The sequence below is a fragment of the Castor canadensis genome, chromosome X (assembly GCF_047511655.1).
Source record: "Castor canadensis chromosome X, mCasCan1.hap1v2, whole genome shotgun sequence".
Lineage (NCBI taxonomy): Eukaryota > Metazoa > Chordata > Mammalia > Rodentia > Castoridae > Castor > Castor canadensis.
Genome location: NC_133405.1, coordinates 144,781,732 through 144,797,501, shown reverse-complemented (window position 1 = coordinate 144,797,501; position 15,770 = coordinate 144,781,732). Strand labels below are relative to the sequence as shown.

At 43.3% G+C, this 15,770-nt stretch overlaps 1 protein-coding gene and 1 pseudogene across 33 annotated transcripts in view; one reads left to right on the top strand and one right to left on the bottom strand.

Moving 5' to 3' along the window:
• Nucleotides 1–15,770, top strand: part of LOC141419721 (uncharacterized) — a 75,603-nt gene that overhangs the window by 18,178 nt on the left and 41,655 nt on the right. For 9 of the 33 annotated variants that reach the window (XM_074063218.1, XM_074063227.1, XM_074063221.1 and 6 more), the window contains exons 8-9: nt 11,577–11,703; nt 12,096–12,143. The exons of 17 other annotated variants lie outside the window; for them this stretch is intronic. In XM_074063218.1, the coding sequence (XP_073919319.1) occupies nt 11,577–11,668 (92 nt within the window). In that variant the 3' untranslated portion in view covers nt 11,669–11,703; nt 12,096–12,143. Of the gene's footprint in view, nt 1–11,576; nt 12,144–15,117; nt 15,153–15,770 lie in introns of all 33 variants that reach the window. 7 more of the 33 variants (XM_074063228.1, XM_074063226.1, XM_074063225.1 and 4 more) reach the window with 3 other exon arrangements.
• On the bottom strand, nt 13,048–13,343 carry LOC141419729 (ribosomal biogenesis factor-like; annotated as a pseudogene).

Sequence of the window (15,770 nt, the reverse complement as noted above, 5' to 3'; positions counted from 1 at the left end):
TTGTTGGGGGTAAGAGTCCCCTATCTATACCTCCAAACCTGAGGGCCCAGTATTTGCACTTGGGGCGCTCTCATACCAGAGGGGGCCACTTTGCCGAACTTATCCCACTTTCCCAACCTTCTGTGCAGATCAGAAGCAGTGTACGAAGCAAGGTGGCCAACGTTGGTCAGCTCCTGAGAGCTGACCAAAAAAACTGGCTCCTGGAGTCTGAGGACTTCAGCAGGGTTACTGTCACTGGTGCCCTCCCCATCCCCCTCCTGCTCTGTCCGTTTTCACATTTACCCAAAATCTTGTCTGAGTTTGTGCTCAGTTTTAAGAGCGTGCATCTCATGGTAACTTAATAAATTTCTTAAGCAGATTGAAGAGTGAACCTACTAAGCAGTGACAGTTGTTGAGGAGCCTGTTGTTCAGCACAGATGGGTTTCATTTGTTTGAGATTGTGGAGTGTGCCATTAGAAGGTCCTAAAACATGCTTTCTGGGGTGGGTTGTGGTGGCTCACACCTGTAGTTCCCATCTACTTGGGAGGTGGAGATGGGGTTGGGGGGTTTGCGTGTGGGGTGGGATTTTGGTTCCAGCCTTCCAGTTTTTCAGGCGTGCGCATGCGCATGCATGTGGTTTCCTGTCATGTCAGGGTGATGGATGGGTGGTTGTAGTGCATGCTATTGAGTGGCAGCAGTGTTGACAAGTTAACAAGACGAAATAGGAAATAGATACCCGGGTATGCCGCCCAAAAGCAAGTGGAAGGACAGGAGCTTGAACAATCAAGTGTCTAGGTGGCTGTTGGCAGCTGTTTCACCCATCCTGTTGGTAAAAGTATTGCGTTTTAAGCAAGGGTGGAGTTCAGATTGATGCTGGGGCTCTGTGCAGCAGCCTTCTGTGAGTTCCAAGATGAGATCTGTTGGTCAGAAACAGTGTTACCATAAAGCAAATGATAGAGCAGGTGACCTGTGGCTGTCACTTAGAGATACCATGAGATGAGCTTTTAACCTGTGAAAAGGGACCAGAGGCTAATTCATCTGAGTAGTACTCCTCCAGCAGATTGTGACACAAAGATTTCCCTCTCCACCAAGCTTCCTGAATGTCCAGTATGTCATATTTTCAGCTCATGTGTGTGTTTGTGTGTGTGTGTGTGTGTGTGTGTGTGTGTGTGTATGTGTTGGGGAGGACAGACAGCTGAAAGTGATAAGTGGTGGTTGGCTGGTCATTTTGTGTGGTTTCCCTTTCGCATCACAAGTAGGTCATCTACTTGTTACAAATGTGCAAAGTGAGGAGGATTACCATGGGCTCAAGAGAATCCCACTCCTCATGATTGATGATGATCATACCATCAGTTATCCAGAGCCTTGAATCAAGGTGAACAACAGTGTAGATTGATTTAGGGAAGTTTTCTGTTCCTTGTTCTGGCTCCTCCTTCCCTCTTTCTTTCTTGCTGTTGCTCATTTCTGTTCTGTCCGTACCTTCGTCTTAGAGAGACCTTAGACACATTCGGCTCCCTCTGGAGAGGCAGAAGGTTGCCAGATGGTCTCTTGGGTTTGCAGCGGGCTCTTGGGTGCTAAGTAGTGGTGAAGTCGTCCTTTGGGGAGCATCGGTCAGCCCACTCTCTTTTGTGTGTAAGAGCTGTAGCTGTTGTTCAGTTGCCTACAGTGTGCCTACCTACAGTGTGCCTACCTACAGTTTGTCCTGAGAGGGAAACTTCACATTTTGAGTGTAAGTTTCAGGTGTATTCCTTGGGGTGATGGTCTAATGGTGTCCAAGTGACCTTAAACTAAAGAAGAAAAGATCGCTCTGTAGATTTCCCTTCTCATCCTGCACACCCCATACTCTCCTGTGATGCTTCTTGTCCAGTGTTTGCTCATACCAGAGGTGCTGAGCAAGTAACATATTTTGCCCAGAGTCCTCCTCACACGTGACAGGTTGTTGTACTGTCCTTTCAGATGTCTGCAACCTAAGACTTCCTCAAAGTTTTTGTTTTAAAGAGCCCAAGCTGGTTGTCTTATCCCGGACTCCCCAGGCTGGGATTGGTGATTGTCATTTCACCACTGGAACTTTGCACCTGTGCTGCCTGTGCTCCTGGTAGTCACTGTTCCTGGAAATTTTAAGCTGCTCATTTACAGGGGCGTCAGAGTTTAAAACCCTCCCCACTAAGCAAAATGTTGAGAGAAGGGATATTAAAACTGGGTGGGTCGTGGCTATGATGTCTAAGCCTGTTGGTTGATTTCAGCATGACCACGAAAGGGCCTCTCAGTGGCAATGCACAGAAAGTATTCTTTTCAAGGAGAAGACTCGAGTCACACTTGGAGAAAAAGAAAAAGGAAAGCATGGATTGGAAGAGACTTAAGTGAGATCTAGCAGTGAGTTACACACTTGGTCACTTTTCAGGGAGGCTTACCTTGGGGTATTGCAGGTTCAGATGATTTGGTGTTGGGCATTTGTTTCAAGAGTGATCCAGTACTGGCTGTGAGTTGAAAAATGTTGAAGTGGGCGTGGGGGTGTTGCGGGGGCAGGGGGTGGGGTGAGGTGTGGGGTAGCGTGTGGGCTGGGGTTATTTACACATACTATGAGCCCTTCTCTCAGCTTTTGCGTATGTAATGTACGTATGTGTGTGTGTTGGACTGGAAACCAGGGCCTCAAGCATTCTGACACTGAGCCACATCCTCAGCCTATTTATTTATTTAATACTTACTTATTTTTGAGACATGGTCTTGCTGTGTAGCCCTTGCTCATGCTGGCTTAGAAGTGGTGATCCCCATTGGCTTCAGTCTCCCGAGTAGGTGGGAGTATAGACATTCACCGCCATGGCTGGCAAGAATAATTTTTCTTTAAGTCAAATTACACTTCCTATTTACAGTTAAATGAAATTTTATTTTTCAGTTAGTTATTAAAAGGAGTTTCCAATGGAAGTTTAACATTACAAAATCGGTTTATTTTTTCTTCCACTTAACTTTGTGTATTTTAAGCATCCATCTCTTTTTCTCACACTGAAAGTCTTGGTGTTTACTTATTTCCGTTATTCTTAATAGTTTCTTTAGAACAACCTGGGAGATACAGAAAAAAAAAAAAAAATCTCTGGAAGTTCTTCTGGGAGCTCTTTGTTCATTTTAACAGTTGAGAAATAACTTCTTCAGTTGTGGAAAAAGACACATAACATAAACGTACAATCTTAACTCCTTGTTTAAGGGTACTGGTAAGGGCAGTTAAATTATAGTTGTGTTATTGTGGGATCAATCTCCAGAAGCACATGTAAAACTGAAACTGTGCCCATTAACAACGGCTCCCCGTTTCTTCTCTCTGCAGCCTCTGATAGCCATGATCCAGTTGTTTCTGTGAATTTGTGTCTTTTAGGCACATCAAAGTCTTGTGAACAGTGTTTGTTTCCATGGTGACTGGCTCATTTCACTTTGCAGACATCCTCGGGGTTCCTCCATGTTGTGTCATGCGTGCATGTCCTTCCCTTTCATAGGAAGGAAATAGCCCATCCCTGAATAGTACTCCATGGTGCGCATATGTCACATTTTCTTTATCCGTTTGTTTGTCTAATGGTGGACATTTGGGTTGCTTCCCCCTCTGGCTTATTGTGACTTAACGCAGCTAGAAGGACAGCCTGCTTTGGCTTCTTTGGGGCTCCCTGTCAGAAGCGCAGGTTGGTGGATCCTACAGTAATTCTGGTTTTAACTGTCAGAGTCACCTTCCATGGTGGCTGTAGCAGTTCACATTCCTGCCAGGGGTGCACAAGACGTTCCAGTGCCTGCTCATCCTTGTGGACACTTTGCCGTTTTACTCTCTTGTCGACAGTGGCCATCCTGACGGGTGTGGGGTCACATCTCATTGTGGTTTTGATTAGAAGTTCTGTGATGGTTAGTGGTGTTGATATCTTGAATGTCATATCATTTCTGGAGAAATGGGTATTGAAGTCCTTTGCTCAATATTTATTTGTGCGTACTAGTTGTACAAAGGGGTTTTGTTGTGATATGTCCATACATGCATGTAATATGCTGTGACCACACTCACCCTTCTCTTACGCTTTCTTATCCCCCTCTTTTCTCCCCCCACAGTTTTCAGTGACTTTCCTCCTTCTGCTTTCATACATGCAAGTCAAGTGCTTCAGTCATTCAGTCATAACCACCTCCCATCACCCTGTCCTTTGTCTTCCCCATTCCCACTGGTCCCCTATCCCAAACAGTCGTCATTTACAGTCATGTGTTTTTGCTTTTTTTCTTGTATTTTCAGTATATTTTTCTAATCTTCAGATATAGGAAAGGTCTCTCTCTCTCTCTCTTTTTTGCTGAATTATGAAATGCAATAGAAACGATCATGTGCCGAATGAAGAATCAGAACCAGTCACGTAGGAAAGGAATCTTTCTCATATTGCCATGAGTAGCAGTTTATAACAGTTTAGTCATGGAGTTATTCACAGCTGCTCTGTTAACCCGTCAAAGACTTTCAACCAAACATGTAGGATTGCTGAAATGAAGAAAAATTTCTAGTGCGAGTTGGAGAGAACTGATAAATCAGGCCTTCCTCCTCTTCGTTCAGTTGAAATTCAAAGTGATGATTGTTTTTCTGGGTTTCAGAAACAGCTCTTCACAGCATGCAGTGCATGGGAAAGGTCTTTAACTTTCTTGCACTCACCCTGTGCTTTCTGTGAATGGTACTCATCACCATATAGTCATTGTTTATCTCCTTCCATCTGTGAAGTGGATTCTTCTGCCTTGCCTAGGAGATGCGCCTTTGCATCTTTCTGGCCCCTGGGTTCTCAGTCAACCTGAGACGACAGTGGTTGAGACTTTGAGATTCCCTGGGCTGGCCAGGCAGTATGAATACCAAGTGACAAGTTATTGGAAGATAGGGTTCTTTTGGGTTCATGCTTTGGGAAGGTAAAGTGCTTTGGGCTCCAGCTAACTGTGGCTCTGCCTCTCCCTTGTCTTGCAACTGAACCCTGGGTTTTGATTTCTATTGCTCTGTCTTTGAGAGGCTGACAGAGATTGAAAGGACATAGTCTTGCTACAAAAGGCAAAAATCAGTTTCCATGCCCTCAGTTCCCCTTGGGCCTTGTTGTGAGTCCAGAAATTCCCTGCTTTCTTCTTACCCGTTAGACTGCCGATGGAGGACAGACTTATTTTTGCTTGTTTGTTTTTGTAACCGAAGTGGGGTTAGAGCGTGGCGACCTCGTGCTTGATAGGTGCTCTGTGATAACTTGAGCAAGGCTCCAGCCCTGGAGTGTAATTTTTTTGGAGCCACACCTCCAGTCCATTTTGCTCTAGTTATCTTGGAGATGGGGGAGGGGGGGGTCTAGTGAACTATTTGTGTGTTCCCCCCCCCCCACTGAAACTGGCCTCAAATCACAACCCTTCTAATCTCAGCCTCCAAAGTAGCTCATGAGACACTGGTGCCTGGCTTGAAGAGTACATTTAAGTGATACTTTTACACAGCGTTTGTGGGAGTTTCTTTTACCCCAACGGTGCTTCGCCTACCATTAGCAGAGGTTGTTTAATTGATAAGTGTTGCTGGGTATCATCCCGTTTGTTGAATTGGACACTCACTTTCCAATCTCATCATGTAGCTGTCCCTTTCACTCTGTGTGTCTCGTGTAGGAGAAAGGACTTTTCTCTCATTTGGTGGAGGAGGTGCAGAGGTTTAAAGGGTACTCAATTCATTTAGCCAAACTGTATCACAGTCCAGGCTTTGCACATGCAGACCACTGTCAATGCCAGTGTAGGTGCTGATGAGGTGAAACCTGAATGTCGAATTCTCCTAGGTACTGAGAACACTTTCTGCCCGCAGACTTTTTATCGGAGGGCTGTCTGATAGCCACATGTGAAAAACAGAGCCAACACACTCAATGTGAGTTAGTCATTGAGTCTTTCTTTTTTTTTTTTTTTCTTTTTTTAACAGTGGTTTGGGAGTGTGTTTTTCTTGAGGCATGCTAAACCGAGGTAAACAAAACCTTGTAATGCATTAGCCTGTCTCCTTGACAAGGTGGTCTGTGCCCTGTATGTTACATGTGCACTTTATGATGTCTCACCCAGCCTCTTTGACTAGATTAGAGTTTGGGGAGGGAGGGCTGTAGGTTCTGCATGGTTGTTGGATGCTTCTGTGATTAAACTGCTTTTTGATTAAGTCTTGCTACTTGCCTTTGACTTAGCAGGAATGTGAAATGATTTGTGTTTCTTACTTAGTACAAGTTGTCCTTCATATACAATATGTTTTCTTGGCATAGAAAATTAATCAATTGAATTGAAGAATAGCAAAAATAAGTCCAGAGAGGGTGACCTAGCCTGTTCTTTCATGTGCCCCAGACAGGCCTGGGACTTTGGAAAATTCAGCCTCTTAATAAGTAACAAGACTGTATCCGTCAGCAGCCCATTGAAGGGCATCTTGTTATTGTTTGATCTCTTTTGTGAGAGCTTGAATTCCCTCTTTCCCCTTCCCTCCTCCTCTCAGAGACCTGCTAATCTTCCCACGTAACCTACCTATCTCTCTTCCCCGTCACTGTGGTTGACCCCAGTATGATTATTTACTCAGTGTTTAAAGAAGTGTTGTGGGACAGGCAGTGCAGGGGATGGTTGCAGTTACCAGACTCTTGAGGGGCTTCCTTCAGCAATGTTGATGCGGTGGGCATGGTGGCTGAAGCCTGTAATCCTACCTACTTGGGAGGCGGAGAGCCAGAGAATTCCGGTTTGAGGACAGCCAGTATAAGAGGCTCAGAACACCCCATCTCAACCAGTGGCTGGGTGCAGTGGTACGTACCTGTCATCCTAGCTACTTGGGAGAGCACAAATGGGAGGATGGCAGTCCATGTCAACCCAGGCATGAAAGTGATAGCCTATTGCAAAAGTAACTAACACAGAGGGTTGGGGACATGGCTCAAGTGGTAGATCGCCCATCCATCCACTGAGGATGCGGTAGCACATGCGAGGCCCTGACTTCCATTTCCAGTGCTTCCCCGCCGACCCCCGAGGAAAAAAAAAAAAAAGAATGTTGAGCATGCTCTGATTCTCCAGTAACATTCATTGACACAGTGACCTCAGTTTATGAATAGCAGCTTCGGAATGCTGCCCAGTTTTTCCTGGTGGATCCTTTTGTGTTTGGGGTTTTCTTTATTTATTTGAAGAGATCATATGTGCATGTGTGTGCGTGTGTGTGTGTGTGTGTTGTACAAAAGAGTTTCATTGTGATATTTCTCTATAGGCATATAATGTGCTTTGATCAAATTCATTCCATCTTGCTTTCTTAGCCTCTCACTTCAATTATAATTTATCTCCTTCTTCACCCTTTTCTCTTCCCCTTCACATTGTTCCCCATACCACCTAACATTCCCCCTTCTTTGTTCATGTCCTTGTTTTTGTTCTTTTTATTTTAGGTCTATTTACGCATATGAGAAAAAATGTGATACCTGTCTGGGTTGTTTTGCTTGGCACGATGATTGGTAGTTCCATCCGTTTACCTGTACACAGTATAATTTTATTCTGTTTTTTTGGCAGTAGTGGAGTTTGTTTTTTATTTTTTTGGTAGGCCTGGGGTTTGAACTCAGTTCTTCGCACGCTTGCAAAGCAGTTTCTCTACTGCTCGAACCACTCTTCAGTCCATTTTGCTACGGTTAGTTTTGGAGAACTTTTTGCCCCAGCTGACTGACCTGTAACCATGATTGTCCTGATCTTGGCCTTCCAAGTAGCTAGAATCACAGGGGTGAGCCAAGCCACAGTGGAGTGAAGGTTTACACTCATGCTGGCTAGGCAGGTGATCTACCAGTAGAGACATGGGAGGCTAAACACAGGGATACTAGAATTAAAGTGGCCTCACAAACCAAGCGAAGAGAAGAGAGGGATCACATAGATAAAGTCTTGCACCAGCAACCAACAGATGTCTCCATAAATACAGCAGAAACATACAGGGTGAGATGAGAGATTCTTCAATGAATTGTGCTGGCAAAACTGGATGTCAGCATGCGTCAGATTGAAATTTGACAGGTACGCTGCATCTTCTCAAAAAAAAAAAAGAACTTAAACGGATGAAAGACCTCAATGTAATACCTGGAACTCTATAGCTACTTGAAGAAGACATAGGGGGATAACTTCAGGACCTTGGAATAGGCAGTGATATTTTGGAAAAGAAAACAAAAACAAAACAACCCAAAACACAGGAAACAAAAGCAAAAATTGACAAATGAGCTTACAACAAACTTCAAAGCTTCTGCACAGCAAAGGAAACAATTGACACAGTGAGTTAGTTTAGTTTTTTCAGGGACCTCCGTTCTGATTTTCATAGTGAGGTGAGATGAAAGTTTAGTGTGATTTTTTGATTGCATTTCCTTTATGGCTAAGTGCATTGAAAGTTCCAGCCTCCCTCCCTCCCTGCCTTCCCCTCTCTTCCCTCCTTTTCCCCTCTCTTCCCTCCCTCCCGCTACTTGTACTTCTTTTGAGAACTGTCTATTCAGTTCATTTGCTAGCTTATTAATTGCGTTATTCCTTCTCAGTCCTGTGTCAGATGAGTAAGTGGGAAAGATCTGCTGTTTGTTGGCTGTCTCTTCATTCTGGCTATCATTGTTTGCTTGACTGTGCAGAGTTTTCTCGTTTTGTTTTTTGTTTTTTAAACTGATACTAAAGCTACAACAGTTTTGGTATATTTTATTTTTTATTGTTCTGCAGCTGTTTGGCTTGGGAGCACAGCAGTTCAGAAGCTAGTGGTCTATGCCAGAGTCCTGGAGATGGTGTCTCGAGGATTATTTTCCCAGGCTGGCTTTGAACCTGGATCCTCCTGATCTCAGCCTCCCAAGTAGCTGGGATTACAGGTGTGAGCCACTGGTGCCTCGCTTCCATTTGAATTCTTGAGAGCTTGTTTCTAGATTGTAGCAGTGGAGTGCAGCTACTCGTGTATCTTTGCCTGAAGAATGGGTCTCCTCTACTGGGGAAGGCCAGACCCTTTGACCAAGTGTGTAGCTTCAGGAGAGGCACGCATGGAGCACTGAGGAAGGAAAGGAACACCTGCCTAGCCAGCCAGATTAGCGATCAGTGCAGTGACAGATGTCACAGCCTGAATGCCCTCACAGCCACCCCTTTGAATTGCTTTTTGGGCATTTTATCCATAGACAGTTTTTGGTACGACTTACAGCTGTCATTTTGTTCATTGTCTTCTAGTTGATTTGAATAGTTTTTATTCTTGTTTGACATCTCTTGTTCATCTTGCTGTTTGATTGTTTATTGCAGGATAGCATTTTCTTTTCTCTCTCTCTCTCTCTTTCTTTTTTTCTTACTTTTCTTTTTACTCTTTTTTCTTTCCTTGTTGGCAGTTTTTCTGTTTGACTTATTGGAGTATGGATTTCCAAGATTCCTGTTTCATTCTTTGTTACAGTCTTTGGATCTTGTTCTTAGTTTCCTTGATATTTGTTGCTGGAGAGTTACTTTGATAATCTCATTTTTACATATTTCTTGCATTCCTGTGTTGAGATTTGTCCATCTGGTGCATAAGCCGTATTTCTTACTTTTACCAGTTGACCTTCCTATTGAGTGGGTTTTCTCCTGAAAACATGACTTGGGATTTTGATTTGTTATGCAGTGTTGGCTTTGATTCTTACTGGTCCCTGATTAGTGAAATTTGGCATAGCAAATACATACTGCAGCTTCAAAGACCCACTGTTCCTGTGCGACATCCAGGAGAGGAGATATTCTAGCAGTTCTGGTAGATGTGGTGCAGACAGCAGTTGGTATGGGTGTCTGGGTGCACCCTGTGTGGCTGCTGTTACAGTGGGTGTGTTTTAGCCCTATCATGTTACCTTAATTTCCCCAGGCACATTTGAGGCTAGCTCTTCAATTAGCAGGTGCCTGTGGCACTGGCAACACTACTATGGTTAATAGCAGTCTCAGGGATTCTCCTATGACCAAATCATTAGGGTTGGTCCCCAGATAGGGCATGGAGACCCGTGTGGCAGGAAATCTCTGCTGCTACCATGGTAGTGGCCACCTGGGAGCAGGACCTCAAACAGAATCAGGCATAGGTGAACTCAGCCCCTCTAGCTCTGTGCACTCAGCAGTGGGTCTACAGCCAGAGCAATAAGAGGGTCTCAGGTCTGCCTCCACAAGCTCAAGTGTGTTGGTAGTGATGGGAACCATGTCCTGTCAGGAACTGGCACCTGAGGGTGGTGCAGGGGGAGGGGCAAGGAGACCTTCAGTCTCCTTGATGCTACGTCTTGATGCTACATCTGCCTTCAGTTGTAGCATCAGCAGAAATCCACACGTAGCTGGCCATTCTCTTGGTCTCAGAGGGCAAGCCCACTGTTTTTTCTGGTTCTCAAAGGTAGTGCCCTCCTTTTCCCTCCACGTTGTAATGTCTGTGCCCTACACTGCAGGACACCCAGGGAGTTAAAATTACTGTTGTGCTGCTAGGGTTTGTGAGGCAGCCTCCCCCCAGACAAATGCATTGGAATGTCTGTGGAGTACAAGAGACTGGGGATATGCAGGGATTTTTCTTTTAAACTACTGGAGCAAACCAAATTTGGACAGTAGTCTCCTTCTTAAAATGGTTCCTGGGTGTAGCACCCTGGGGCTTCACGGGAAATTACGTGAAAATTCTTTTCAAGGCAAGGATGAGGTGTAGACTTCAGATTACTTATGTCAGTGGGTTGATGCCTGTGAGGTATTTGAATTTTCCGGTAGGTGAGACTGCGAACATCCACACTGATGAGAGTTTACTGGGACACTCATCCACTCACTTTCTCCGACAGAGGGGAGACTCCTTTCTCCCTAGGCTGTGGAATCGAGGTGGTAGATGATGAGGTATTTTGTTTCTCTTGTTAAACTGTTCCAGGACTCTCCATTTTAAAGGTGCCAGTCTCTCCCTTGCTGATTTCTAGAGTTATGCCATGATCATTCACCTCAAGGGGTGTAGTCATTTGTACCCCTTGACTGTTTGGTTTTGTGTGTGTGATGGAAGAGGTGAGTGCTGGTTGTCTGTTCAGCCATCTTGGATTACTCCCACTGTATTTCCTAATTTTCTCTGTACGTGTTCTGTCAGTCACTGATAGTTGATCAGATAAGTACTCAACAATTATTGTCGAAGTGGCTATGCCCCTTCCATTCTCTGAGTTTTGCTTCATATGTTTTGGGGCCTTGTTCAGTGCATGTGCGTTCTTAATTGTTATATTTTCCTGATCATTATGAAAAAAAACAATCACTTTTTTTATGTCTTTTCTTAGATAAAATAAAGTGTGACTACTCACTCAAGTTCTATTATGTTCTGTTATGTTTCACATTAGCATTATTTATCTTTTTATCCTTTTATTTTGTCCAGTTTGGACTTTTGAATTTAAAGTTTGACTCTATGGCTATCATATAGTTGTATCTTCTTTTCCTAAAAATTGAGTCTGCCTTTGCTTTGCGTTGTTTAATCCAGTCACATCATCGGTGGTGTTGATGTGGTTGGATTTCTACTTACCATTCTGTGATTTGCTTTCCGAATGTCTCATCTGTTTTGTTCCTTCCTGTTTTTTTTTCTTTGTAATAATTTATGTGTGTACTATCTTAATTTTGTTGTTGCTGTTGTTGTTTTTTAAAAACACTATATTTTGGCTTTACTTTCTTAGTGGCCAATATGGATTATGATACACATTTCAATTTGTCAAGCTTTACTTCATTTAAAAAGTTCCAAGATGGCGATGACAGACGTGCACCATAGTCTTGCATCTCCATGAATCTGAAGTAAAGCCTAAGGTATGTGACTACAAGGAAAGGTGGGCGATTTAGAAAGGGCTGCATTGGCACTGCTGTGAAACAGTGCTGGTGACCAGAGGAAATCAAGAAATACCAGAACAAACAAAAGGACTTTCTGTGTCTCCGTGAACCTGAAACAGAATCATCAGGTTTGTGGTTGAGGGAGAGGACTGTGGTGAGGAAAAGTTAGGGAAGGCAACAGTAAGGCAGTGGACAGAATGCAGATGAAATTCAGAATTAATTGAATTTTGGACTTAGAAAAGAAGCAACGAACCCCAACACAGAGCTTTGACCAAAACACTATGAAAGGGGAGAGGTTACAGAAACAGCCTGAAAGAACGAGAGAAGTCTGGGTGCGGTGGCTCATGCCTGTAATACCATTTATTTGGCAGGCAAAGAAGATCTGGAGGATTGTGGTTCGAGAGCAGCTGTGGCAAAAGGTTAGTGAGATGCCATCTCAACAAATAGTCTTGAGTGTGAAGGAGGAGCACGCCTGTCACCTCAGCTATGTGGGAGGTGTGTGTAAGCAGGAGGATCACCGTCCAGGCCACCTGGGCCAGAAGGCGTGAGACCCTACCTGAAAAATAGTAAATGAGCAAAAGGGCTGGGGTTGTGGCTCAAGTGTTAGAGCGCTTGCCTAGCAAGTGCAAGGTCCTGAGTCCTGAGTTCAAAGCCTAGTCCTGGAAAAAAGGGAAACCAAAAAGGAATGGGAGAAAATTTTTTGCCAGCTATTAATTGGATAAGGGAATAGTATGCAATCCAGAATATAGAAAGAACACCAAGACATTAACAGAGAACAAGAAATAACCCGACTAATAAATGAGCAAGTGTATTGAACAGGCAGTTCTCAAAAGAAGAAGTACATATTGCCAGTAAATACAAGAAGGAATGTTAAACATCCTTGGTCATAAAGGATATGCAAATCAAAATGATTGGGATTTTATCTCACTTCATGGAAAACAAAAACAGATGCTGCTGTGGATGGGGACCAGGGAAGTAATACCAGTACATTTTGGTGGGAGTGTAAATTATTGAAGCCACTTTGGAAATCATGGGGTGGTTTGTCAAAAAACTAAAAAGAGAGCTAGCATATGATCCTGCTCCACCACTGCAGGGCATTTATCTGAAGGCATTGAAGTCAGCACACACTAGAGATACTGTGCGGACCTGTGCCACCCACCCTCCCCCCTCCTTTTTTTTTTTTTTCTTCTCGGTACTGGCGTTTGAACTCGGCCTGCTAGGCAGGCAGTCCGCTGCTGGAGCCACACCCAGCAGCCCTGATTGTTTCTTTTCCTTTTTTTTTTTATATAAAACGTTTAATTTATTGGTCTCTCAGGAGAAATACTACAGCTGAGCCATTAATCTTGTAGCTTTATCAACATTAACTGGTGGATTATCAAGGAATCAGCTCTTTCTGCACAGGTTCAAGTAAAAGGCCTTTTGAAAAGTATGCAAATTCCTTCTGTATGTTTACGAAAGTTTTATTCATTCTGTTAACTTTTTTCATCATTCCCAATGTTTTATCTTCTTAAGATTCATGGTAGCTGGTTTTGTTTTGTTTTTAGCCTTAAAGTTTTTTTTTGGCTGGCTATGTGAACTACATTCCAGGACTTCTGCCCTCTTAGTTTGTTCTTGGCCATTGTCTTTAGTTGGAGTGAGGATTATGAAAATTCCTAATAGAAAAATTCATAATAGAAGCAAAAACCTGGAACCTGCCAAGGAATGGCACGTGGGTTTGAGCTGGTTCACTTGGCTTGCTGTCTAGTAAGGCTGCCTGAAGCCAAATGATTGATCTGGGTCAGAAAGGCACACAACCCACCCAGTCCGCCCTTAACCCCCGCAAACTTTAACCCAGACCACCGAAAAATTCCATTAACCTCTCACCAGACCTTCAACCCCTGCATGCAGTAGCCCAGGCTCCAAGTGACACCATCATCAGCATGCTCCCAGGAAGTGATGGTTTCTTTGGATGTACAGAATATTTTAATGTGATGCCCGTCCCATTTGTCTGTACTTGTTTGTATTTCCTGAGCAGTTGGAGTCTTACGTGGAAGGTAGTTGCCAGGCTGGTGGTGTGGGTCAAGAGGCAAGAGTGCCTGGCTAGGAAGCATGGGGCCCTGAATTCAAACCCCAGTGCTACCCAAAAGAAAAAAAAAAAAAAAAAAGAAGGGATTGCCTATGACCCTATGCTCAGGCATTTCTCCTGTGTTTTCCTATTGTAGTTTCAGGTTTTTGAGCCTTACATTGCAGTCTTTGATTCATTTTGAGTTGGTTTTTTGTACAGGGTGAGAGAGGGGTCTTGTTTCACTTTTAGATGTGCTGTTTTCCCAACACCATTTGTTGAAGAGGCTGTCTTTTTTTCCAGTTTTCGCAAAGGGTTGCGCAACTTTGTTGAAAAGCAGATGGCTCTGGCAGTGTGGTCTTGTTTGTGGATCTTCTGGTGTGTTCCAATGGTCTGTGTCTCTTTTGGGGCCAGTACTATACTGTTAATGTTACTGTGGCTCTGTGATGTACTTTGAGGTCAGGTATTATGATACCTCAAGCGTCGCTCTTCTTGCTCAGGATCTGTTGGCTGTTTGGACTCTTTCATTCCCATGTGAATTGCAGGATTGATTTCTATTTCTGGGAATACTGCATGACATTGTGATTTTAATAAGGATTACACTGAATCTGCAGCTTGATTTTGACATGTAGCCTTTTTCACACTATTAAGTCTGCCCATCCATGAACATGGGTGTTCTTTCTATTTTCTAGTATCTTCTTTAATTTCTTGCCTCACTGCTTTGTAGTTTTCTGTGTAGAGCTCTTTCCCCTTTCTAGGTTGGGTCATTGCTACGTATTTAATTTTTTTGAGGCTTTTGTGAGTGGGATTGTTTTCCTGATTTGTTTTCTCAGCCTATTTATTATTGGTGTAAGCAAAAGCTACTGACATTTTTGCATTGAATTTTGTATCCTTCTACTTGGCAGAAAGTGTTAATTAAAAACTGAGAGCTTTTTGGTCTTATATTTGGGATCATACCATCTGCACATAGGGATAATTAGACATCTTTCCTACTTTCATCCCTTCTCTTTCTTTCTCTTGCCATATTGTTCTGGCTAAGAATTCAAGCACTATCTTTCCACAGTGGGAAGAATGAGCACCTTTCTTTCTCTCCTACCTGTAACGTGAGAGGACATGCTTTCTTTTTGTTGTTGTTTGTTTGTTTGTTTTTCTTTTCTTCCATTTAGTGTGATGTTACCCCTTTATCGTGTTAAGGTATTTTCCTTCTGTTCCTGGTTTGTTGAGGACTTTTATCATAGAGGCGTGGTGAGCTTTATCAAAGATTTTTTTCTGTGCCTATTGAAGATGACTTTTTTTTTTTTTTTTCTTTCTCGGTACCGGGCTTTGAACTCGGCTTCACGCTTGAGAGGCAGGCACTCTACCACTTGAGCCACTCCTCCAGCCTAAGGTGCCATGATTTTTTTTTTGTTCTTTATTCTGTTTACATGCTGTATTACTCTTACTGAGTTGTGTATGTCAAAACCATCCTTGCGTCCCTGGGATTGAGGCCATCTTGATGACAGTGTATTCCGTTTGGAAGTATTTTGTTGAGAAGGTTTGCATCTGTGTTCAGCAAGGACGTTGGTCTCTGACTTACTTTGTTGTTGCTGTGACCTTATTCACTGTGGGTATCAAGGTGACACTGGCTTCACGAATGAGTGTGGTAATGTTCCTTCCCTTTCTGTTTTATGGAATAACTTGAGGAGAAGTGGTCTTAGTTCCTCTTTAATGGTCTGGGTATAATTCTCAGCAGTAAATCCATCAAGTCCTAGGTTTCTTTGTTAGAAACTTCAATCTCATTGTTCACTGTAGAGCTGGTTAAGGTGATTTATATTGTCTTGGTACAATTTTGGTAGGTCACATTGCTCTAAAAATTTATGTATTCCTCCTATATCTTCCAGTGCACTGGAATGCAGGTTTTCAGTGTGCTCCCTAATGATCCTCTGAAGTTTGTTGGTATTTGTTGTGATGTCCCCCTTTTCATTTCTAATTTTATTAATTTGGGCCATTTCTCTCCTTCTTTGGG